At 32.3% G+C, this 25,130-nt stretch overlaps 1 protein-coding gene across 4 annotated transcripts; it reads right to left on the reverse strand.

Annotated features, from left to right (window-relative positions):
- Positions 1-905: 905 nt before the first annotated feature.
- On the reverse strand, positions 906-24,876 carry LOC134681324 (uncharacterized). Of its 4 annotated transcripts, none has more exons than XM_063540898.1 (2): positions 24,641-24,876; positions 906-3,882 (listed from the first exon to the last, which is right to left on the reverse strand). In XM_063540898.1, exon 2 carries the CDS (start codon positions 3,687-3,689, stop codon positions 1,293-1,295), a length of 2,397 nt encoding a protein of 798 aa, XP_063396968.1. In that variant the 5' UTR covers positions 3,690-3,882; positions 24,641-24,876; the 3' UTR covers positions 906-1,292. The 4 variants fall into 4 exon arrangements, with proteins under 4 accessions (XP_063396968.1, XP_063396971.1, XP_063396972.1 ...); XM_063540901.1 differs by lacking the exon at positions 24,641-24,876 and adding an exon at positions 19,416-19,533; XM_063540902.1 differs by lacking the exon at positions 24,641-24,876 and adding an exon at positions 14,101-14,148.
- Between the last annotated feature and the right edge of the window lie 254 nt (positions 24,877-25,130).

Consider the following 25,130-nt stretch of genomic DNA (forward strand, 5'->3'; position numbering starts at 1 on the left):
TCTATACAATTGAAATGTTTTTTTTCTGATTTAAGTTCGGCAGTTGAAACCAGATTTTTTCTAATATCTACATGTATAAAAAAAAAAATGAGACAATTTTGTATAGTTCTCTGCAAGAGACTGATTGACAAAGCATTTACCAACAATTGGTCGCCCTACCGCCTTCATCAATTAATAAAACCAACTCTACACGCATGCAATTCATTCAAAAATATATCCCGAAAAAAGAAGAAATTTTGGTAGAAAATTGATTTTATATAAAATCGGTATGTATCTACAGCGGAAAGAGCTTTTACATTTTTAAATCACAAAATATGGATGTCAAAAAAACTTTGAGCAGAAGGAATGTTTATTTGAAACTTAATTCATGCATGAGTTAACGTATTTCTTAATTTACAGTGAAAAACACCTAAAACTGCATTAAACTACGTATCTTAACAGTCTTAGGCTAGGTGTTTATATAATTAACATTGGTTAAAAATTGGGAAAGTATTAAGTAAACTGCCAATAAGGAGAAACAACTTTCTAAAATACAACCTACTCAACTACTACATGTATTACTGACAGAGAACAAAAATCAATAATATTAATTAATCATAAAAACAATAATAAAAAATAAAAAGAAGATACAAGTGCAAAAATCAAAATTCATAAATCGATTTAAAAACAATACTTTGCCTCAAAGTTTTAAAGACAAAGAGAAGAAAATATTAACAAAAACATTACATTCTACATACAGGAACAACCATTAAACTTAAAAAAAAGGGGGTAGCGTTTTTCGACGCTTTATCAATCGAATTGAACTTTTTTTAAAAGTGAACATTAGGTTTTGTAAAAATCTGGATTCAAAATATTTTTGTTTTGTCATCTGCTTGACCACAATAAACCCAGCCCCCTTTTTTAAAAAATTAGATTTTATTGTAAACTGAGCACGTTATCGTTCGCTGGGTGCATGTATCTGTCTCAATGATGTAAAGGCCAAATCTCCCATTATTCAAAGAGAGAAGGAAAGGATTTTTGCTTAGACATCACGAATATATATATGCAAATTTAATTATCCCTTTTTCTAACCTCAACATATAAATAAATATATTCCTGTCTGTATCCTTACACATATAGTACTTTATAACGGCCTTACAGTAAATGTTTTCTTTAAAAAAATATATATATTCATATCTTTTGCATCTAGAATAATATAATAGGACTTTCATCGACACATTACTAATACGGATTCATGCAAACACTCATGATATACAATGAATTATTCGACTTAAATGCATTTAAATCTATTTTCAAATTGTTTGATTGTCATCTTCAATATCACTAAGCATTGAACGTCGTAACGAATGACATGTTAAAGATGTTGCCATGCGCACTTGAGCAAGCCATGGTTTTTCTTTGAACGAATTTGCAATTGTCAAAGATTTGATAGCCCTGTCTCTAGAAGTTGCACCTTTGTGTTTCGAAACTTGATCCAGTAAAGGTAGAACATAATCCTCCTCTCGTAATCCGTTCCAGTAAAAGAATGGTCGACTCATGTTTTCTGTACTTATGAGGGGGAGTGGAACTGCACCATCGGAGGCTTTTGCTTGTGAAATTAATAAAGCAGACGTCAGTCGCTTTCGCTTACGTGACTTCCGCTCTTGCGTGGTAGCACTTGATTTTTCGGTATGAGTAGGGGATCTTGGTACTTCAGAGATCATCGTTGATGTTTTTGTTTTATCGAGTTTTAAATTAGACAATGTTTTACTAATTCCTTTATTTGGAGTTTGAAAGAAGTTCTTTGGGTTTTTCATACTGAGGCTAGGCGGGTTGTTTTCTTTGACATCTGTTGTATTATCTGTGAACACATTGTCATCAGATGTTGTCTGTTGATCCTTGCGTTTTATAATTGCGGGAAGCTTCAATAAAGTTCCCTTGATTTCAGTTTCCTTATCTTCAAGTTTCGACTTTTCAGGTTGATCCAGTTTCTTAGACGTATCTTCGGTAGGCTCTATAGTCTGGTCTTTGGATAAGAGTTGTTTACTTCTAAATGCTGGCTTGGCTGGAGTTCTAATGGATCTTTCGTTTGATTCATCGATAATTGGAGCTTCAAGAACGCCCTTGAGTTTTCCTAATATTCCTGTTTTCAATGGCTTTGTAGGTTCTGAGTCGTCTTCCGAAATGCTTGTAACTGTACCCCGTCTTGCACGACTTATAACAGAACCAGGAAGACCAGTAGGTTCATTGGTTGAACTTATTGAGTCTAGTGTCCTTTGTTTGGCGCCAATAATTTTACCTAACGTAGAACCAGGCTTTTTCGGTAGAGCAGATCCCTCGTCTTCTGATTCTTCAATAGTAGATTTAATACCGGTGATAAATCGTGTCCCCATATCAGTTCTATCCAGAATATTGCCCCACTTGGTATTTTTCTGTAGTTTCATATTTTTATAGTTTGTAACTGCTGACATCTGTTTAAAGTATTGTTCAGGATCTTCCTTGTTGATTCCATAGACATCTTGAAATACAGAAAACGATTTTTTCCGAATGCTTCCGAGTTCAGATCGAGGTTTTCCGGTCATTGGGCTATCAGTAACGCCATTGACGACGGGTAGACCAAAACTGACCAGTGGTCCACTAGTAAATGATTTTTTCTTCAAAGATGATCTTGTTGTTCCATACTTTGCGAAACATCTTTCTTTTGCAATGGTAGCCCATTCTTTAACTTTACTTAACGTTTGAACAGATAATGCACCAAATTTACCAACAGAAACCTTTGACCATTGCCTTGTTAGCAGAAACGAGGCGCATGGTTTAACTTTTTGACGTAAGGCGATATTAAGTGGCGCAAGGTCGTTTCCATTTTTAGCCATGACGCAAGTAATATCGTGATTAACCATTAATCGCAAAACACCAAGCTGATTATTTTCAGTTGCTTCGTGCACCGGTGCTTTCTTTGTTTCGATATGTGGTTCCATTCTCATCCATTGCCGGAGGGGATGTTCTCCGATTTGTTCATCTGAACGGATGCCTTGCTTTATAAGAGACCTAGCTAGATCTACGTTTCCATAATGTGCCGCAATAAATAATGCCACTTTCATTTGAAATCGAGCTATGACTTCTTCCGATGATATTTGAGCCATCACTTGGGGAGTAAATCCCATAATACAAAGATTTATAAATTCATTCCATCCATCCCAGTTCTCTAATCTTATCGTATGGCCTGCTTCTACACCATAGTCGAAGAGCTGGTGGTCGTCATACAGTTCTTTCTTGTTATACACAAGACGGAACACCGATACCGGAAGTCCAGATTTCTTAGCACAGAGCGTGCGCAAATCCTCAATTTTTAGTAACGGTACAGACAAATCTTTATCAATAATTTCGATATTTTCATCGTTGTAAGTACAATAGATGAATAACACGGGTTTCACTTCTTCTTTTATGATAACCCTGATAGTAGATCCCGCGGGAATACCGAGGTCAGTAAAACACCATGATTCCTCCAAATCTGCTCCGCCATAATGGAGCACCAGGATATTACGATCCTTTTTATTCAACTCATCAATGTAAATATTAAATTTAGCCTGAAACAATTTTTTCACATTACCAACTAACGTCCCTATAGGTACATCTAGAGAGCACCGCTCTCCTTCGTATAATCCGAAAACTAACATGGTTGTCTTTCGAATTTTTGCTTTCCTTTTCATAATCTTGATTCTTGACGCACAAATTTTATACAATTTCAAGAACTCCTAGGTTGAAAAGATGGCTGCTCCCGGAAAGGTGAACTACCAATATTCAAAATGGAGTCTTTGACGATAAGTTTAAAATAAACAATGAAATCCGTGCGCAACACTTAAAATGCTGACACTGCCGTTCTTCACTGGAAATCTGCTATTCCTAAAATATAAATAAAAGAAAATGTAAGAAATGCAAAATTAATAAATGCATTTTTTTCTAGTTATAAAATAAGTATATGCAGTAATTTTTATTTTCTGTGTATTTTTTTTCTTTTCTTTTTGAACAAAGACGGAGACCATTCTATAAAATCACAATAAAATTGAGAATGGAAATGGGGAATGTGTTAAAGAGACAACAACCCGACCAAATAAAAAACAACAGCAGAAGGTCACCAACAGGTCTTCAATGTAGCGAGAAATTCCCGCACCCGGAGGCGTCCTTCAGCTGGCCTCTAAACAAATATATACTAGTTCAGTGATAATGAACGCCATACTAATTTCCAAATTGTACACAAGAAACTAATATAAAAATAATACAAGACTAACAAAGGCCAGAGGCTCATGACTTGGGACAGGAGCAAAAATGCGGCGGGGTTAAACATGTTTGTGAGATCTCAACCCTCCCCCTATACCTCCAACCAATGTAGAAAAATAAACGCATAACAATACGCACATTAAAATTCAGTTCAAGAGAAGTCCGAGTCTGATGTCAGAAGATGTAACCAAAGAAAATAAACAAAATGACAATAATACATAAATAACAACAGACTACTAGCAGTTAACTGACATGCCAGCTCCAGACTTCAATTAAACTGACTGAAAGATTATGATTTCATCATATGAACATCAGGCACAATCCTTCCCGTTAGGGGTTTAGTATCATACCATCATGACATATATGAGAAGAACATAATCCGTGTCATGCCAACAACTAATTGTTCAATGCAACCATAGTGCATGGTATCATATCATATCGTGTGATAATGAGGAACTGCTGAATTATCATCTCGTTCGAAAGGAAAATATGTAACGTATATTGTTTTCACATAAAATGAAAATCCAGTTTGAGGAAGAATTTCAAGTGTGAGTGCAACTTTAAACTTTGTCAACCATGAACTATTGTCCGCCGGACAAAATTTTATAGAGTATTTTCCGCAGATACGATTTCATTATGAAGTATTATTCTTCTATATCAAAGTTCGTTATTTTCATTTCACTGTGAGTTTCTGTACATGACAATATTTCAGTAAAAAACTGTCCTTATTTCTCTAAAAAAAATGTCTTCCCTGAGGTTAACTTTCCTACTTCATGTCATTGAAAAAATGTTCCTGGAATTTTTAAGTTTATTCTTTAAAATTATAGATACAGCCGCAATATGTTGCAACAAATAACGTAAGAATGAAAAATTTGTATAATATATAATTTATAACTGAAAATATTTTTTCAATATTACAATGTTAACACTGTTTAAATACATTGCATAAGTAAAGTACCGACACTCACCTGTAAATTTGTAATATATGTTTGTAAATATCAATCAAAATAAGACAGTGAACTGATATTATTGTCCAAAATATAAATTTCAATAGCCCCCATTTCTTGAGATGAAATTTCATCATACTCTCAGGAATCATGAAATATTCTCAACATACAAAATATAAAATTGGATAACCTCCCTTTATTTGGACAAAATTTCAATACGATCAATCTATGAAATAGTTTCCAATAAAGAGATATAAGAAGATATGGTATGAGTGCCAATTAGACAACTCTCTCATCCAAGTCGAAAGGAGTAGGTCCGGTAAGGACCGATTTTGGCCTCAAATTTCAGGTTCACCTCACGAAAGATTTTTACCACTTTTTAAACACTGAAGTGTCTATTTCATTTGAATCAATTAGTTTATTTGAAAGATTTTAACTGATTTAGTCATTAAAAACGATCCGACTAAAGCTCAAATATGAAAAATCTACCAAATATGCCGAAAAATGTCACTTTTCAGATGTTTTTTGTTAAAAATGAAAGTGGTCGCATCCGTGTTCATCCTCAACCTTTTATATATGTTATGTATTATCATAAAATACAAGTTGCATTTCAATATTAAGAATGAACACGAATGCGGCCACTTTCGTTTTACACGAAAACCGTCTTAAATTTAACTAAAATGATAGAATTGTGAAAATTTCAGTAATTTAGCATGACTTAATGGTGCTGGTACCCGATATATGTGCATTGTTATGGCAAAAACAGCCCATTTTTATGTAGCAGAAGCATTCTACTGTCAAATAAATAACTTAAACTTTACATTTTAAGAACTTTGTAAAACTGCTATAATTTGGGGCCAAAAAGGGGTATAACTGGACCTACTCCTTTGTCAAAGTAAATCATTATAGGTCAAAGTATGGTCTTCAACACGGAGCCTTGGCTCAATAAAAACCCATTCCAATGCATTTCGTTTAAAACGAAACTTTTATATTTTTCCCCTTCTCTAGACATTGTTTTATACATATAACAAAATATGATGATTTAAAAAAAATTGTCTTGGTGGACAATTTTTCATCTGGTTGGATAATATTGGATATGATACTGAATAGTAATCTATACATGTACCAACGCAGTCTTGAAATACAATGCAAGTTATTCAAAAATACGCTACTGGCATGTAGACGGGATTTCAAAGGTTTTGTTTGTATATCAGCCATAAAGTAAAACGAATTAAATACCCATATAAGATAAATTCAAGTTCATCGAATTTATCGTTTTCAAGAGATGAAAAATTTAGCACAATTTTAATCGCTTACCTTAGTGGCGAGAAAATTCCAAATTGTTTTCCTCTTTTATAAATAACTGTGTTTACACTTATGAAATATTAATTTGAATGACGTGAAATGGACACACGAGATGTAATATGCTTGAACTCGTTTGTTTGTTTATGAGCTCCTTGAGGTTACGTTGTTATATTTACATTCAGTAGTACCTGATTAACGGATTACAGAATTAGTAGGAAGTGGATTAATCATAGTATGAAGTGGATTAATAATTAATAATCTGAAAAAAGAAAGAGTAACGGGTCAATTATAGTTATGAATCACTTATTATATATCATATATAGTCTGATAACATATAACAATCATATGCTAATTACTTAACGTTCAGCGACAAATATTTCATACAAGTTCAGGACAAGTTGCAAACATGGTGTATGATACATGTTCCGGACAAGTGAAGTTGCAAGCATGGTGCAAATAGTATCAAAAAAAAGGAAAACATTTATAAAATATATATATATCTAATAACGACTATATAATTATATTGATAAATACATATATGATTTTCTGCAACGGTTGACATAATCTTATGCTAAGTCATGAGAAGGTTAATCCTTTAAAATAAATTAAATTAAATCATAGACACAAAGTAAACAAATGTCTCATTAGTGACGCTCGAATAAAAAAAGTAAAAAAGTATATAGAATTTGGACACACAATTGTGTAATGGGAAATAACAAGATAAGACATTTAAATGTTGTTGTTCAAATCTAACAAATTTCTATAGGATTTTACACAATTTATAATAACATAAGAGGCGTCCTCTTTCAAACGTTTTTGATAGTTCCTTCGTATCCATGAATATACAGAATAAACAAGCAAGACATCCCAGCCAAGAGCTAGGAAAAAGCTTAGCGCAAGACCACGACCTCAGCCAAATGAGCATGCACCAACCGTGACTTAGTCTTGCTAAATGCAATGCCATGACAACCTCAGCAAAACCAGGACCAAGACTAGCTCAATTCAGTGACATTTTTGGGGATATTTGATAGATTTTTCATACTTGAGCTTGAATCGGAGCATTTTTAATGCCCTAATTTGAATGAAATCTTTCACATAAACTAATAGAATCAAATGAAATAGACAGTACGTGTGCAAAAATCTTTTGTCAGATGAACCTGAAATTTGAGGTCAAAATCGGCCCTTACCGAACCTACTCCTTTGTTCTCGAATAGGACAGCTATAAGGGTAATATGTAAATAACTACACGTTTTTATTTTCATTTTTAAACATCATCAATATTACATAATTTTGTAGAAATAATCAAAATAATTTTCCATAGTATATGTATTAAAAATCGTGTTGTAACAGAAACGGGAAAATGAGTACATGATACAAGGTCTCTATAGAAATACTACAATGCATAAAGTCCTACTAAAACTATCCATAGAGATAATGAGATAAAGCACAATACACAGAAATGTTTGCTGTAAGCATATAACCTCCTTACATCAACAAGTCGACAAAGTATTCTAAATACTTTCTTTCAATTTGATATTTATCTGAATATCAATTATACAATATCTATATCGAAAAATGATAGTAAGCCCAAAACATAATTTGAGATGATTTTAAAGCTAATATTTAAACAAGCTCACATTTTCCCCATTAGCTTTTATAATCACCGCCCCATTAGACGTTAACTTTGATTTACATTTCAAATTGTATTATTCCCTTTTAAAAGTAATTTCAACGCGGCTTTCTAAACAGTAATATAATTCAAAATATTTGTTTTTGTTATGTAATTTTCTAAAATCGACGGAAATTAAGCATGATCATATACTGTAATTCAGATTAAATCGTCTTGAAAATTATTACAATACCGTAAATTTTAACAGGGTATTCAGTTTATATCATAGAAGAAACACGACGGATGTAACATGTGCACGAGCAGGATCTGCTTACCGTTCAGGATCACCTGATAGTTCGGTGTAGTTCGTGTTGCTCAGTCAATAATGTTGTTTGTGTACTTTTGTTTTTTTTCTCTAAAGTTAGGTCTTTTTTTTCAGCCATGGCGTTGTCAGTTATAATTTTCGAATTATGAGTTTAAATGTTCCTTTGGTATATTTCGCCTATCCATTACCAAAAACATAAAATGTGCTCACAAGAGTACAGAAATAAACCTCTAACGTATCGCCATTTGCTACACTCTTTCGGAAACTTTGAGGGAAGGGGTCACAATCACACATGCTCTTATTCGTACAACATACAAAATTGAGAATCAGTTAAAATAATTGGCAGATATAAACAGAAACTAAAATTTCCGTCACAAATAACAATGATTTGAGCTTTCAAAGTATGACCCCCGTTTATCTCAACTAAACTATAGTGTAAACTTTCTTTGAGTAGCATTTATCAATCTGAGATTAGCTTGTGTTACATGTAGTACACGTCATTGTGTAATGGGAGGCACAAATCAAGCAAATGGCAAAATTTACACAAATAAAATTTATAAAAATAATAGCGATATATTCAGAGTATTGCTTAAAATAAATGGAGTTGAACATTCTACATGTTCACTTTTACTACGAACATTTTTAAAGAATTTAATAATAACTGTTTTAAAATAGATTAATTAAACAATTAAAAGCCGTTTATAGGTCTATATCGTATACTGATCCATACCGCATTCTGTTCTAATTTTTACCCATTCGTATTGGATTAATACAATCTTGGCTTAGCCGAATGACAATAGGTGATGATTGAAAATAAAAACAAATTCGAATAACTGACGACATAGAACAATTTGTAATTATTGACGAATCAGACAATGCGGCTACCATACATCGACAATATTCAGATTAGAACTGTTGACCATGACCGACCGGTCAGATTAGGCCATCGATCCCATGCATGTGGTTTTCACAAAACAAAATAGATTTTTTTTCCTTGTCTAATATTTTGTTTCGGTCATTTTCTGTACATTCCCGGATTTATTTTATTTTTTATATTATTGAAAACAGCCAGGATTTTTTACTCCAGACATGATCCTAGCCATGTCTGGCGCAATTTGCTGATTTTTTAATTTCATTTTTAATTCCAAAACTAATTTTTGATTTGTTCTTCCAACTGTTTTGAATTCAAACACAACCATCAGTCATATGTAGACGGAAACAGCGTCTGCATGTGTAATACATGATACCCTTTTATGACTTTTCATCGGAGAGCAAGAAAAGGGAGGCTACTGATGAAAGATTCCAAAGACTCAATTTTAGATTTTCTTATTTCACTCTTCGCCAAAAGCTAAATGGTCTCGACGTGGTTGCGTGATTGCTTCTAATGCGGCAAGTCATTTGTTCAATTTTTGGCTAAGTCAAAGAGTTTCACATTGGTGTTCGCCGCTGATTTCCACAAAAACTGCGGTTTAAATTAGTTAAAGCAAAGGCGTTTGAACTCAGAGTCGGGTAGAGTGAAATATCCCTGGGGACTATTAACATGTCACCTAGCACGTAAATATTCGACTCAGCATGTTGGTCCAGTACAAGCAAGACTATAAATGTTTTTCATCCCGAATATGCATGTAATATTTGCCACTGAATGTTGAGAAGTCGTAATTACGAATCAATTAAATTTAATCTAGTACGTCAAGATGATTTTTTTTTATTGAAAAACAAAACATAGTGCTTGACAGAACTGAACAAAATGACAAACGTGTGCATATTCTAGTGACCATAACCTAGAAGTTGAAATGGGAAGATATAAAAATGTACCCAGAGATCAAAGGTTATGTAAACTTTGTAATAAAATTGATGATGAATACCATTTTTTACTATACTGCAAACTAAACTCAACTTTAAGAGATTGCTTATTTTTAAAGATTAATAATTTAAATCCTGATTTTACAAATTATCAACCACTTTTAAAGCTAAAACAACTTTTAAATCCTAAATCTGAGCTTTTGACAGAAATTGGTGACTATATAAAGCAATCATTAGAATTGCGAAAATGAGGTCCATGTCCATCAAAGGCTACATTAATTACCATTTATAACTATGTTTTTTTTTATGTTTATATTTGTAATTCTTCACTGTCTGTATTAAATGTTGTATTTGTGTTTGCTTGACCCATATGGGTGTATTTTTGCAAATAAAATTATTATTACTATAACTGGTTTTAACACCAAATCTTGGTCAAAAAGAGTATTACTATAAAATTGAGGAGATGTGGTATGATTACCAATAAGCAACTATATACCAAATGAAATGAAGTAAAAGTAAGCAAGTATAGGCTATCATATGAACTTCAAAAATGAGAAAACCCTAATATCTTACAAAGGTAACTTTAAAAGGCCCACACATACAAATATAAAATGACTGATTCAAACCAGAAAACTAACGGCCTAATTTTTAACAAAGAATTTACGAAAAACAAATATGACAGACATATATTTGTCACCGAAAAGCGTATTTATGGAATAAATTTTAAACAAACTAAAAATAGTGTACTTTAAATTAAAATTAGTCCCTTTGATACAATATTTAGAAGGAACAAACCAAAACTAATCAAACAGCAGAGTGAATTCGCCTTTATCTGAATCCAACACCAGGAAAATAACTGTTTTCGAATAAAGAATTTAGAGAATAAATAAATGTTAACAAGGTCGATCATTCCAGTGTAAATTTAAATTACAAAAAAAACAAGTGCTTATAGTGAGAAATTACTTGTCCAAGGTTTGCATTTTGTTTATAAATTAATTTCCGTTAGAAAAAAAAAATTGCAAAATGTTAAAAATGGTAAAAATCACGATTGATAAATACCAGATACAAGATATAGGGCGAATTTCCGAAAACTTATACACCTGAACATCTTTGCTAGTCAAGGGTTATACGATATAGTCCCCTTCTCTCCATGGAACGTAACTCTTGGCTAGTCAAGCGAAGATGGCACGTGTACTGAAATTTCTATAATTTGCAAATTCGCGGCTAAATGCGCTGTCGTTACGAGAAAAAAAAAGAAAGCGAAAGCTAGCACGTTAATTGTAGTGTTAAGGTTGAGAGTCATAAAATAAAACTCTAATATATCAGGAAATTAAGCAAGCAACAATCAATCAAAGTTAATCGATCTATATCATGACACATAGATCATATACTTAATATTTTAAAATAGAACACATGATTAACTAAATCTACAATCTTAGAATTTTAACATGTACAAAATATTTAACGAAGTTATTCTTAAAACACCTGCTTTCTGACTTCTCACGTCAAAAAATGCAATTAGTCTTAAATGCATTTAACTATTGTTAATTAAAGGATTTAACTTAAGTATGTCATATCATGCATTTTATATTTAAATGCTATCAGATTTAAAGGACAAATACATGGACTTAGATTGCATGCGGTATTTAAATTTTATAAGAATATCAAAATTCGATCAGTTTTACGATATGTATTTAAACATACTTATAATTGTATAGTCGTTGATTATTTGTAAGGATAAGGTCATTGATATATTCAAAACTGATTTTTGAACAAGTTAAATGTTTAAGGACAGTTATTTCTAAAAACCAGACAAGGTCCATTAAAATGGTAAAATTAAATAACGCACGGATTTTATGGTTTCATTTCTTTTAGTAACTGGGCAGGTTCAAATAAAAAAAATATGAAACAATTTGTGTCTTCGACCGTCCTGTGGTATGCTTGTTCTAACCCTAATAATTCAGTCGTTATATACTACTGCTCTACTATGACTCGCTAGTGGGAGAGACGATGGCGGGGATCGACCGAAGTATTCGCGTTGTGTTTATGATATCCTAAGCACTATTGTAATTTTTATATTCAATTGTAATTACAACAGTTCTACCCCTTGCGTATGCGTTCTTTACATGTACAATTTATACCCCAATTAAATAAAGGCATTTTGTTCTTTCCATGGGTAGGTCGACTTTCCCTTCCAATTGATAGAGACAATTGCCAGCGCTCATCAACCTTTATAATCCAACATTAATTTCCGCACACTTCTATCAATTCATTTGACGCTGATCGTAAGAGGGGACTAATTGTTCCGAGTTTATCTCAAATGAGAGATCTCAACAACAATGCTAGATTTTATACTACTATTATATGTGTGTATATCATATTAAAAAAACTGTGATAATATCACTGGTTTCCCTCCCCGGACTATGGGTAACCCTTACATGTCAAAGATAACTTTAATACCTTATACACGTAAAACATGAACTATCTATATTGAAAAGGAAAAACCGTGACGCCTAAAGACTCAATTAAATAAAAAGAATCTTTAATTTTACTATCGTCAACATTTACCTATGATTCTAAAGACGTTTGTTTTTTACATGACAGTTTTTAGCGATATGTTTTTAAAAAGAAGGCAAGATGATTTTTTTTTAAAAGAAAACGATATTTTTTATATGGCCAAAAGAATACAATAACAGAAAATATATATCAGTTCATTTATATGGAGAAAAAAACTAGCGATTGACCACGACAAATCTCAATTTTTGAATGTACTTTGAGGGTCCAAAACATTTTGGTATATCCAGCAGGATATATAATTACAAGCATATCAGAACAGCATGACTGTACGGACAAACAAAATTGGATTGGAAATGGGATATGTGGCAAAGAGACAACAACCCGACCAGGGAGCAGAAAACAGCTGAAAGCCATCAAAGTTCTATATTATTTTAATTTGTGGGTATGTATATTTTTAAATTTTCCTCAAAGACGATATCTTACACTAACATTTTTTTCTAATATAAGTACAATACAAAGTCCTTTGTTATTTGCCCCAGTTTCTTATCTCTGTGAAATATATCTGTTATGAAGATAGAAAGGTCACACGTACAGATCTTATTTGTTAAAAAATGTAATTCACCAGTTTATGTTTCTTAACAGTTGTATGCGCTTATATTAAGAATGTTTACTTTGATTTTTCGAGATAGGGAATGTCAGAACCTCAAAGAGTCATATGACGTCAGTAAACTTTAAAACACCTCTGTAATTTAATGTCAAAATGTAATGCAAATTTATAAAGAACACTGTCACACTTTTAATAGGTTTCCCTATTTAGAAATAAAGGACTACTATAATAAACAGTTCGCAGACCAACACTCGTCAAGTGTCCGTCCGTTTTGTTAAAAGCTTATAACCGCAAGCATACACTTCAAATATGTCTACAGTTGAACCAATGGAAAAGACGTACGTTAAAGTTTCTTTTTTTTAATTACGAACTGCACTAGCACATTTATACTTTAATATCATACCAGTATAAAAACATCATGAAAAGATTGCATATTATCTTCTTATGATAAAAGATCTTATAAGAATAGACAGCTACATAAATGCAATATTACCAATATAGCATTAAGACTGTTGTGGAGAGTTGTCTCATTGGCAATCATACCCATCTTCTTTTTTATATTTAGAAAATCAAAACTTGTTGAAAATAGCTTGGCCTCAGAAAAGATTGTCAACTTTAGTTTATTTATTTTTCTATTCCGTAACTGCGAATTCGCAAAAAAATGTAGAACATTTAAAGTATCCTTAAACCATTTATTAAAAAAATATACGATGTATATATATATACTCACAAAATAAGTCTTATTCAGTAGTGACCAACAACTTGAAGTGAATGTTTGGTTTAGAGATTATAAATAAAACCCCAAAAGTGACTTGACATAAAGGAGCATTAACACGGACATTAAAACTACATAATAACGCTTTAAACTTCGCAACCACCATACATGTCACGCTTTAATCGATTAAGATTGATTATAGCATTAAAAGGATAGAAATGCAAAGTTATAAGTTAACGTATCACAAGGTTAAAACGTCTAACATTTTGTCTTTTTAGAATAATGCTTACAAGTAGAGGTCGAATCTTACTAGGATCACACTGAGTTCAATTGAAAAATAAGATTTAGTGGTTTTAGATAGGATTTGATTTTCGATCATAAACGGAAGATAACAAACAGCATGGTTATTTATTATGACTAAAGGGAGATAATTATGATAAATGTTAATAAGAGAACAACCCAATGACATCAAGGAATTTTCAAATAGATATAGGAAGATGTGGTATGAGTGCCAATGAGACAACTCTCCATCCAAATAACAATTTAAAAAAAAGTAAACCAGTATAGGTCAATGTACGGCCATCAACACGGAGCCTTGGCTCGCACCGAACAACAAGCTATAAAGGGCCCCAAAATTACTAGTGTAAAACCATTCAAACGGGAAAACCAACGGTCTAATCTATATAAAATAAACGAGAAACACGTTTATATTACATAAACAAACGACTGTACATCAGATTCCTGACTTAGGACAGGTGCAAACATTTGCAGCGGGATTAGACGTTTTAATGGATCCAAACCTTCTCCCTTTTTCTAAAACAATAGCATAACATCACAACATAGAAAAACACACGATAAAATATCAATTGGCAGACTTAACTCATTCAAAAAAATGTATTTTTTCTTTACTAGATCAATATCAATATCAATCTACCGAGCACTCGATTCTAGGGTTGACGGGGGAATATATAAATGGTCATCCCTCGACTTTTTCAGATTTAACTTTCAAACACGATTTTTTTGGTAGGTTATCCAGTAGTCATGAACACTTGAATGTCATACAAGTAAAAGGTTTAGCTAGCTATAAAACCAGGTTCAATCCACCATTTTCTACATTAGAAAATGCCTGTACCAAGTCAGGAATATGACAGTTGTTATCCATTCGTTTGATGCGTTTGGACTTTTGATTTTGATCTTTGATTTTGGACTTTCCTCTTTGAATTTTCATCGGAGTTTAGTATTTTTGTGTTTTTTTACTTTTGACAAAGTGGACCGTCTACTTGCAGTGTTGGAATTTCCAACTGCACAGTCATGTCCTGGTCTAATGTAGAACCTTGAAAAATGTGTTTCACTTTCTAAAGAACTCTCATCTTCCTTTGTCAATCTACATATGCAGCCTTACATACCTAGTTTATCTATACCTTACAGAATTTGTTGTCTTATCAACATTTTTTCCTCGTCCAGAATATGTATGAAATATCTGCCACAGAACGTTAATCGAGCCGGAGTTATAGTAGAGTTTGTGTGTAGATTTCAATTATCAACTAAGTTTTCTAGTATATTATATATTGACAAAAATTGTTACTTTCGGATTTATAAAATTGGAATTTATAAAATGTCGAAATTGTGCTATCGAAAAATTAATAAAGTAAAGCTTATATAAGTTGTATTAACCTTGAGGGCTGTCTGGCGAATATTGCTGGCCTTCTATACAATTCACTTGTATTTGTATTATATCAAGTCCGAATTATCTGATTAAAAATCATACAAATATCTTGGTCATTTACATTAACGATTTATACCAGCAGTTTATCATGTCATTAAGTTCGATTTTCAGATACACCACATCTTCTTTTATTTATATGAACTCTGGCTCAGCTAAGAAAATGCACGTTTTGATGATATCCATATGAGGGTCTACGTGGGGTTAACAGGACAAAAATTTAGGAAGAAAAGAAAATAAATATGAAAAACAGACAAAAAAATAAAGAACCCAGCAAATAATGGGATGCTTAAGAGTGCATATAACGAATAGAGCATGGACACAGTAACTAAAGAATAGAGAAAAAAAGATAAAAAGAATAATGAAATGAATTATTCCAATCCAGACCCTCATATGTTGATTTCCGTTATTCGTTTTCTCAATTTCTTTCAAACTTTATCCAATGTTTTTGTTTGGTTACAAAAATGTAAGAACTTAAAATCCTATAGTGGAAGAATCGAGCTGTGATTCTTATTTATTGGGATGACATTATAAATGTACGATGTTATATACGTTAAAGGTCAACAAACAAACAGGATAAGATAAAGTTGTTTGTCTTTCTTTTCCTTTTTTCATTGAAGAGTGATTTTTAAGTGCAATCAGTTTCAAGATCCTGTGTTAACCATTTTATTATCAACTATTCACGTTTAATAGACTGGCGACATAATTCAGACTTTTCTTTTACTGTCAGTAATTTTCATAGAACTCATACAAAATAGTATTCACAAAACCATTGCACTTCGGTATTTTCAGGAAGTTATTGGAACAATTGTATGTATAATTACTTTTTAATTGCCTGGGATTAATTCTTCTTTCAATGCACAGGCACTTGTCTCAGAATTGTTTTTTCCTATATATACCTTAAAGTGTTATATAAGGTATATAGGGAAAATAAACTTCTGAGACGAGTGCCTGTGTTCCAATGTTAAAAAATACGATAATTCTACAGATTATTAGATTTTTTTTAATAGGTGAAAAACACAATAGCTTATGTATCTAACAAAGCCACTTGTATTGAGTGCTCCTTGATATTAATTCTGACGAGAACTTTTTTTCCTAAGAACAGTAGCGTTATGGCTCCTGCATGCATGGTCAAATTCGAATTGCTAAAAAATGTCCACGTGACCTGATGCGTTTTTAACGTGCCATTATGACCTAAATAGAAGGAGATGTACCCTTCTGGAGCCTGTTATCGACTGCAGCAGTGTTGGGTCGAGCAGATGTTCTAAACTGTCAATGCGTCGAGATGATGTTCTTACAATGTAACAGAGTTTTAAATCCCAACTTTTATTTTCAAATTTACTTAACTAAAAAAAATGTGAGTTAATAAAATTAAAGATATACAATATTAGCGTGCATGGTTACTTTAAATAAGTACACTTTTATTTACACTAAAGACTTAAATTTGAAAATTGACCCCCTTAACAGCTACGTCAAGACTGTTAGTATCATCATTTAGTCGTAAACAAAACCTATTAAATACTAATATTTTATCTATGAACAAATATCCTTGTCCATTAAACGGTATTTACGGAACCAATCAATTGATTTCTGGTAAGTTAATCACATCCATGTCAGTCGATAACAACAGGAAGAATTTCTCTTAAAAATCTTTGATAAAATTTATCATGAAAGATAATTTTCTAAAATGGATTTTGTGCAGTTAATTATAAATAAAGTGATATCATGCATAATGAACGGTCATTCATTGAATTTTATATGTATACAAACACCAATCTAGGGGAGGGCAAGGGCCTGGTTCCCTATTTATCGCGCTACATAAAGAGGCTCACATAATTGGCTACAGCATTGACTTTTCAAGTTCCGCTTAAAAGTTGTTTTGCTGGTGGACCCTTTTAATAATCCTGGATCCCCACCTGTGTTTTAAAAAGTTTCAGATGCACATGTGTACTGCTTCTTGTGTGCATATTCGACTTAATACATGTTATAGATTTTTTGAACTGATTTTCTTGTTAGGAGGAATAACACTGTTTATTTTCTAATCAATTTCCATTTTTTACAAATATTCGATGAGGGTATGTTATAATAATCATAATAATCACATTAAGCTTCAGAAGATTATTATAATTTATTATGATATTTTTATTATTATAATTATCATTTTCTATAATGTAGCTATTTTTCTAATCAATCAAGAAAAGATTTGTTGGTTCTTTTAAACGTCCAGTGGAAAATATCTCATGCCATTCATTAACTTTTGTGACTTCGATCACAAATGAAAAAAATAAATCTCCTAAAAAGCATATTCTGCAAAGTTTGACGATTAAGATGAGGGGCGGAGAAATGAGACCTCTACTACAAATTAGTTAAGGTAGTGTAGGATGTACAAAAATTGCCTTGTAGTACAAAAAAATGTATATAGGTAAGTTTTTCCTGCTTCGGTTCTTTCCGTGATTCCAATTGCTTCGAAAACTTTTATTGGTTATGCGTACCGGATAGTACATACAATTAATGAATTGTCTTGTGCTTTAAAATTGTTGCTTTACGTGAAATATTTAAAACACGTACACAAATGCTAGTACTTTAATGGACTTCTTGTGAAATGAACTGCACGAAACGATCTACAAAGCGAGATTGTTTGTTAAATTAACGATCGCCACGATTAATACTACAAATATTCAGAGAACAAAAAAATGATCAAAATTTGATGTGAAATTATGATAAAAAAAATATGATAAAAAAAATAAAAAATAAACTCACGGTTTCGGAAAGAAACAGTTCGGTCTTGTTAAAAGTGAAGTTAATACTCTAATGAATCTTTTCCAGTGTTAATTTAACTAATATGCACAAAGTTAAAAAGATAGACATAAAATCTTATGTGAAATCATGTTAAAAAAGATAAACGTACGATTTCGGACAGAAATTTTCCGGTCTTGTTCCAAGTGAAGTTAAAACGCTAATGACTCTTTTTCCAGTATCAATTTAACAAATATTCAAAGTACAGAAAGTAGATATGAAATCTAAGGTGAAATCATAATAAAAAAATGACTCTTTTACTTACGGTTTCGGACAGAAACCAGTGGCGGATCCAGCCATTTGAAAAAGAGGGGGTCCCAACACAGGACAAAGGGGGGTCCAACTATATGTCTCCATTCAAATGCATTGAGCGGCTAAAAAAAGAGGGTTCCAACCCCCCGGAACCCCCCCCCCTGGATCCGCCAATGGAAACAGTCCGGTCTTGCACCGAGTAAAGTTAAAACGCTAATGACTATTTTAAGTATTAATTGAACAAATATTCAAAGTACAAAAGATAGATATAAAATCTGACGTGGAATTATAAAAAAAAAAACTTACGTTTTCGGACCGAAACAGTACGGTCTTGTTCCAAGTGAAGTTAAAACGCTAATGACTCTATTTCAAGTATCAATTAAACAAATATTCAAAGTACAAACAAGTAGATATAAAATCTGATGTGAAATCATGAAAGAAAAAAAAAACTGAAGCAGTTCCAAGTAGAGTTTATACGCTATTAAATGACAAATTTTACAAACTATTCAAAGTACAGAAGAGAGATATACAATCAAAAGATTTGATGTTTTTTACTTACGTTTTTGGACAGTTACAGTCCGGTCTTGTCCTCAGTAAAGTTAAAACGCTAATGACTCTATTTCAAGATTAAATAAATGTTAATATTCATGACAACTAATTGGTAAATATTGTTATATACCGTATTTAAATAGGTTTAAATCCCAGTTTCAATGTTTAATTTTCATTCATTACAAAAATATTGTAAAATATAGTTAGAAAATGTCACCTTAAAATAAGGCATTAAATTGTCACTGATTCTGACAATCAATACGACGCAATTTTAAGTAATGGATATATTTACTGTACAGCCGGGTTACAGAACAATCAGATCTACTTACCGATCTCGGACAGACGAGATTTTGAAATTTTAATCTACTAATTGTCATCGGTTTAAATTGAAATTAATTGGATGTTGACATACATTGTTAAGTATAATAACTTGTCACATAAATTTTACATTAGCATGGTTTCAGTTTTAGCAAAAATGTTTGTATATATATGCTTTTCTCCACATGTACTTGTCTCTTAAAAAAAGTATAGCCTATTTATAAACGTTTCATATTAAAGTGTATAGGTATTATATTCTGAGAGATGTGCCTGTGTTTTCTTTCATGCACACTTTACATACTGGTAATGGAAAATCACTCTCGTTTTTGAAAACGTATTAAAACATTTTAGAAACAAAATGACAAAAAAAAACCATACATTATGTTGATATGTATTCATTTAGAGATGATTTGTTTCCTTCTAATTACAATTACTTTTAAGGTTTTAGACAGTTTTAGATAGGAACTCGTCTGTGTACTACTAAAGAAGCAACACATTTTTTGAGTGATAGGAAAGGATCTTGAATGGGTTCACAGAATAGAGAATAATAATAGAAAAAAAAATGTTAATAAAAGAATGCAACATCAAGCCCTCCTCATCCAGTCCCTTACGTGAGACATTTTTACGTTGTTTTCAGTCTAAAAAAAACTTTCATCTTAGACACTATAAAAGTGGTCTAATCATTACATGATGTATGTTCTATATTTCCTGTATTGCCATAATTTTCTAAACTCAGAAACAATGGTTTCGCCTTGTTCGCTGCGCTACGTTTGCTATTTTAATGGCGCTGTTTTCTTGTCGGAATTCGCATTGGGGATTATGCAATCAAGACAGGGTATTCCAATCTTGTCAATCCGCTTTCATCCACATAATTTACGCGATTCACTCGAGCTTTAATTTGGTTTGTATTACGATCATCCAAAAAGAGAGGCAAAAAGTATCTAACAAAGGGTCGTTCACACTTCAAAGACGAAAACGAACTGACAATGCAATGACAAATGACGAAAAAAAACACAAAAAACGAAGAACATATACAAAACACAACTGAAAAAGTTAGTCAAGCAACTCGAACCACCCATGAATTGAAGGCGAGATCGTATTGTCGGGAAGCATATTAAGCATATTTCGGTAGGTCAAATTCGAGGTAAAAAGAAGACGGGAATGCGGTAACAATAGTTGGATTATGTCCATCGTCATCTATGTGAGACAGATATTACATAACGGTCAGATTGGCGATAACGTATACAAAATGTTCAAACTGACGATTTCAACTTCACCACTCGAAAGTCTTGGTTCAAATTTGATTTACATGTTAACTACAACAATTTAATTATGATGTCTGTTATTTTAATAGAAAGAAAGATATGAATAAGTTGATTCAACCTTACAGTCATATAAAATAACAATTTGATTTTGACTTTGAATTTATAATAAGTGATTATTAGGTTACAGCGTGCTTTATATCTAAAATATTCTTCAAATCACTTGAAGCCATACAAACCATAGAAAAAAATATCAAAGGATTACACCAACTTGTAATTAAATTTCAACCTTTAAAAACTTCAAATAATTACACTTGAAAAAAATATATACAACTTTTAACGTTTCAAACCTAGAGATAAAGAATTTTAAACATGTCATCTAAACTTAAATTTGAAGACTGTAAATAATAATCTTAGGTATTCGATTTTTCATCTCAAGTATTATCAAATATTGATTGATTGATTATTAAAGCAAGGTCGTGGATATATCGGAATATAACAGGTATTCTATTGAGAATTGTTTTCAACAACCGATACACCTTAATGGGACGTTTCAAGTGTTTAAAACTCGTATTTCTTATCAAATACAATTTATATATTTAAATGCTTTTGAGATTTATAGATCTTGAATAGATCTACACGAATGAAGTACTTGATGTCAGATTATTCATGATAAATTGAAGTTCGTTTTGTACAAATATATATTTCAATCATCTGATATTTCTATGCGGGTAGCGTATATATATTTAGCTTCTGTGTACGTCTGAGTCAGTGACAACCCTACAACAGATGTATGACTATCCATCGGATCGCCATCAATGATGGTGATACATGGCTGTTTACATAATGTATATACAACTCTTATTTAGCTTCTGTGTATACATGTGCGTTATCCTGTACCATCTAATATAATAGTTCATGCATGCAATATTTGCTTCACGAGTATTAACCCTCGTCTCATCCAATTCCAGTAAAAATATGCTAATCATCTTGCTCAATAAACTATCTAGATGCGGATACAGGATCTTAAAAAGGGGGAGGCAACTAGGCAAAATTAGGAGTTATGTATACATTATAATAACCACATATGTACAGAGCTCCATACGGGTGGAACCCCCTGGCCACCCTAAATCCCCCCTGCCATCAATCTTCATGTTTTTGTCAAAAAGGTGAACACAAATTATATTTTAGTATTTAAATGTACACCTAGAAATTTCACTAATTGTCGTTTGATTTATCGTGTTGTTGTCACATGTGTTTTTATTATCCTGTAAGTTATAGTCTGCTGACTCCAAAACTTATCTATGTCCAGGGTTATTTAGAGGTTAATGTATATACATGTATCTATGGAGTCTGTACACATCTCCTAGTCAGGAAAGGCTGCTGATCTCGGAAAACCGGTTCGATTGGTGTTGTCGTTGCAACTTCCGAAGCAGGGTTGTCGGCGACTGTCTGAACTTTTCCGCCGTACTGTGTTAAACCCCCAGTTCATGAACGTCGGTCATGCTTTGAAGTTTGTTGTCGTTTTTGTTATTTTATGTGGGTGTTAATTCACTGAGGTAAACCAAAATATTTCTTTCAATCTTTCAATGAGAAAATTTTGAAAATATTCCAAACAGTAGATAGATAATTGATACAGAATCCACAAACGTTAAAGGTAAAACCGCAAAACCCCTCTGTAATCTGCTATCATCCAAGTTTGCTGTGACATGTAACGGTCAAGCAAATCCTAAATAAGACCAACAGACGTCATTGCAATCTTGCGTATTTTCAGTCCTCTACGCTTACTACGCTACGTTTTTCAATTTTCAGAAATGTATGCATTTTAACAACAATTTTTCACTTTCCTCGAATCCATTTGTCAAAACTTACATACTAAACATTTCTGCGTACTAGTAATGATATATAGTGTAGCTAAAGTTCCATTTGGAGATTTTTCTGATTTAAAGCCTGTTTCGACCTATATATGTATTACTGATTGAACGTCTTTAGACACTTACAATTTTTGTGTACTTTACCACATTTCTATTCTTCATGAGAGATAGGTTTAATTAACTTCCTATAAAAACTCTCTTCAAAACTAACAAATTGTCAATAATAGTTTTGCGTTTCCGGATCAAACAAAGCATCAAATTTCCGGTTTTAATCAATTTTGAACATTCTGGATCCGACCCAACTTAGTATTTTCAAACGCAATCAAGAAGCAAAGTACTACAGGTCCTGCAAGCAATATGCAATACATCAAATAAATCAATTTCCTTCCATTTATTTTAAAGCGATGTATTTAAATCAATGCAATGCGCTTGTCATGATACATGTAACTTCATCTGTTTCCTTGAGGTGTTATTCGAAATTGTTGAAATTAAGTAGTTCACACTAAAAAGGATTAAATTACCAAATTTAAATGACATCCAGACAACTGAGTCGAAGGCAAGCATAAGAAGAACAAGATGACAAAACCTGAAGTCGAAAACAATCCTTAGTCGAGCAGAAGACAAAAACCTTAAGTCGAAGTCAGATAAAGCTTTAAGTCAAATACAAACAAGAAAACAAAACAAAAACCATAAATGAAAGACAAATAAAAGGACAAAATAAAACCGTAAGTCAGAGAAAGCAAGACGACAAAAACCATGTCAAACAGACAAGAAGACAAAAACCATAAGCCTTAAATTAGCAAGAAGGCAACAACCATATTATAAGCTAAACCAAACAGGAAGACACAAACCATAAGCCAAAGATTAGACAGAAGATAAAAGACAAAAACCATAAGTCAAAGACAAACAAGAAGACAAAAACCAGCAGGCAAAAACTGACAAAAAGACAAACTATATGTCAAAGATCAAAAAGAAGAAAAAAACTATAACACAAAGACAAGCAGACGACAAACATACAAAACCACTACTTAACGAAAAACTACAAAAGAATCAGCATTACCATACACAGAAATCTAAAATTGAAACTTATGAAATTGTGACCACATGGTTAAACTAAGGTGCCCAGGATGGGCAGAAGTTCTTGTTATTGTATAATTAAAAGAGAATTGGAACGGGGAATGTTTCAAAGAGATAACAACCAGACATAAGAGCAAAAAACGACCCAAACACACCAATGGGTCTTCATCACATCGAGAAAGTCCCGCAACTGAAGCGGGTTTCAGCTGGTCCCTAAACAAAAATGTGTCTTAGTTCGGCGAAAATGAGCGTCAGACTAAACTTCTTAACATTTAAATGAACTGACATAAATTTTTAAAAAAACATACAAGACTACAGGCCCGGGACTCCCTACTTTATGACAGGTGCAAAATACGATGGGGTAAAACGACGTTTCGTGTTTTGTAATGTATCAACACTCCATTATACATGTAGCCAATATAGAATAAACAAACACATAGTAATATGCACGATGCAACTTAGTTTAAAAGAATTAGACTTGGTAACAAAGAAACGATATTTACTACAAAAATGTAGTATAAAACTGAAACTTTTAACAAATAAAACTCTTGAATCTAGCAATTCAGATCGGAAAGGATTACATGTAACTAAAAGCCACCGAATTTGAAATTCTTTACTTTTTTTCTTTCTTTCAAGTTTGTGTCGTATCTTCCAAAACAGTAACAAACATTTATACTGAACCATATTTACTGTGTATAACTTACTTTAAGTTTTTGACCGTCTGCGTTGCCGTAGCAACCACTTTTTTCTTTTAAAAAAATCCATTTTGAATTAAATGTCTGAATTATGAATATAAACTTCTATAAATCTTAATTCATCCCATTGCGTTTCGGCTCAGAATAACTAATTAAACCAGTTGATCAAATCGAACTCGTGTTAACAAAAAAGCCAGTTGCTATACGAACGCTTTGACATTCGACCTTTTGTACATCTCGGCATTGTTCTGTTCATTGTTTTATCGTGAAGCAGGTCACCCATTCCATTGAAGAAGAGGTTAAGAATTATCTTTTAAATAAACAGTCTACATTTAAATGGCAATTCAACTGAATTAAAATTTCCTTAGATAAAGATCTATTATTATATTGTATATTACTATAAACAAAGTCCTTTATAAATTAGACCTTATTATTTTAGCCTACAATAGACATACTGTAATTTGTATATGATACAAAAAAGTTATATGTAAGGGGACAT

The sequence above is a fragment of the Mytilus trossulus genome, chromosome 8 (assembly GCF_036588685.1).
Source record: "Mytilus trossulus isolate FHL-02 chromosome 8, PNRI_Mtr1.1.1.hap1, whole genome shotgun sequence".
Lineage (NCBI taxonomy): Eukaryota > Metazoa > Mollusca > Bivalvia > Mytilida > Mytilidae > Mytilus > Mytilus trossulus.

Bases quoted from the DNA above. Each gene is read 5' to 3' on its own strand.
- LOC134681324 (XM_063540898.1), bottom strand. From the start codon at position 3,689: ATGAAAAGGAAAGCAAAAATTCGAAAGACAACCATGTTAGTTTTCGGA.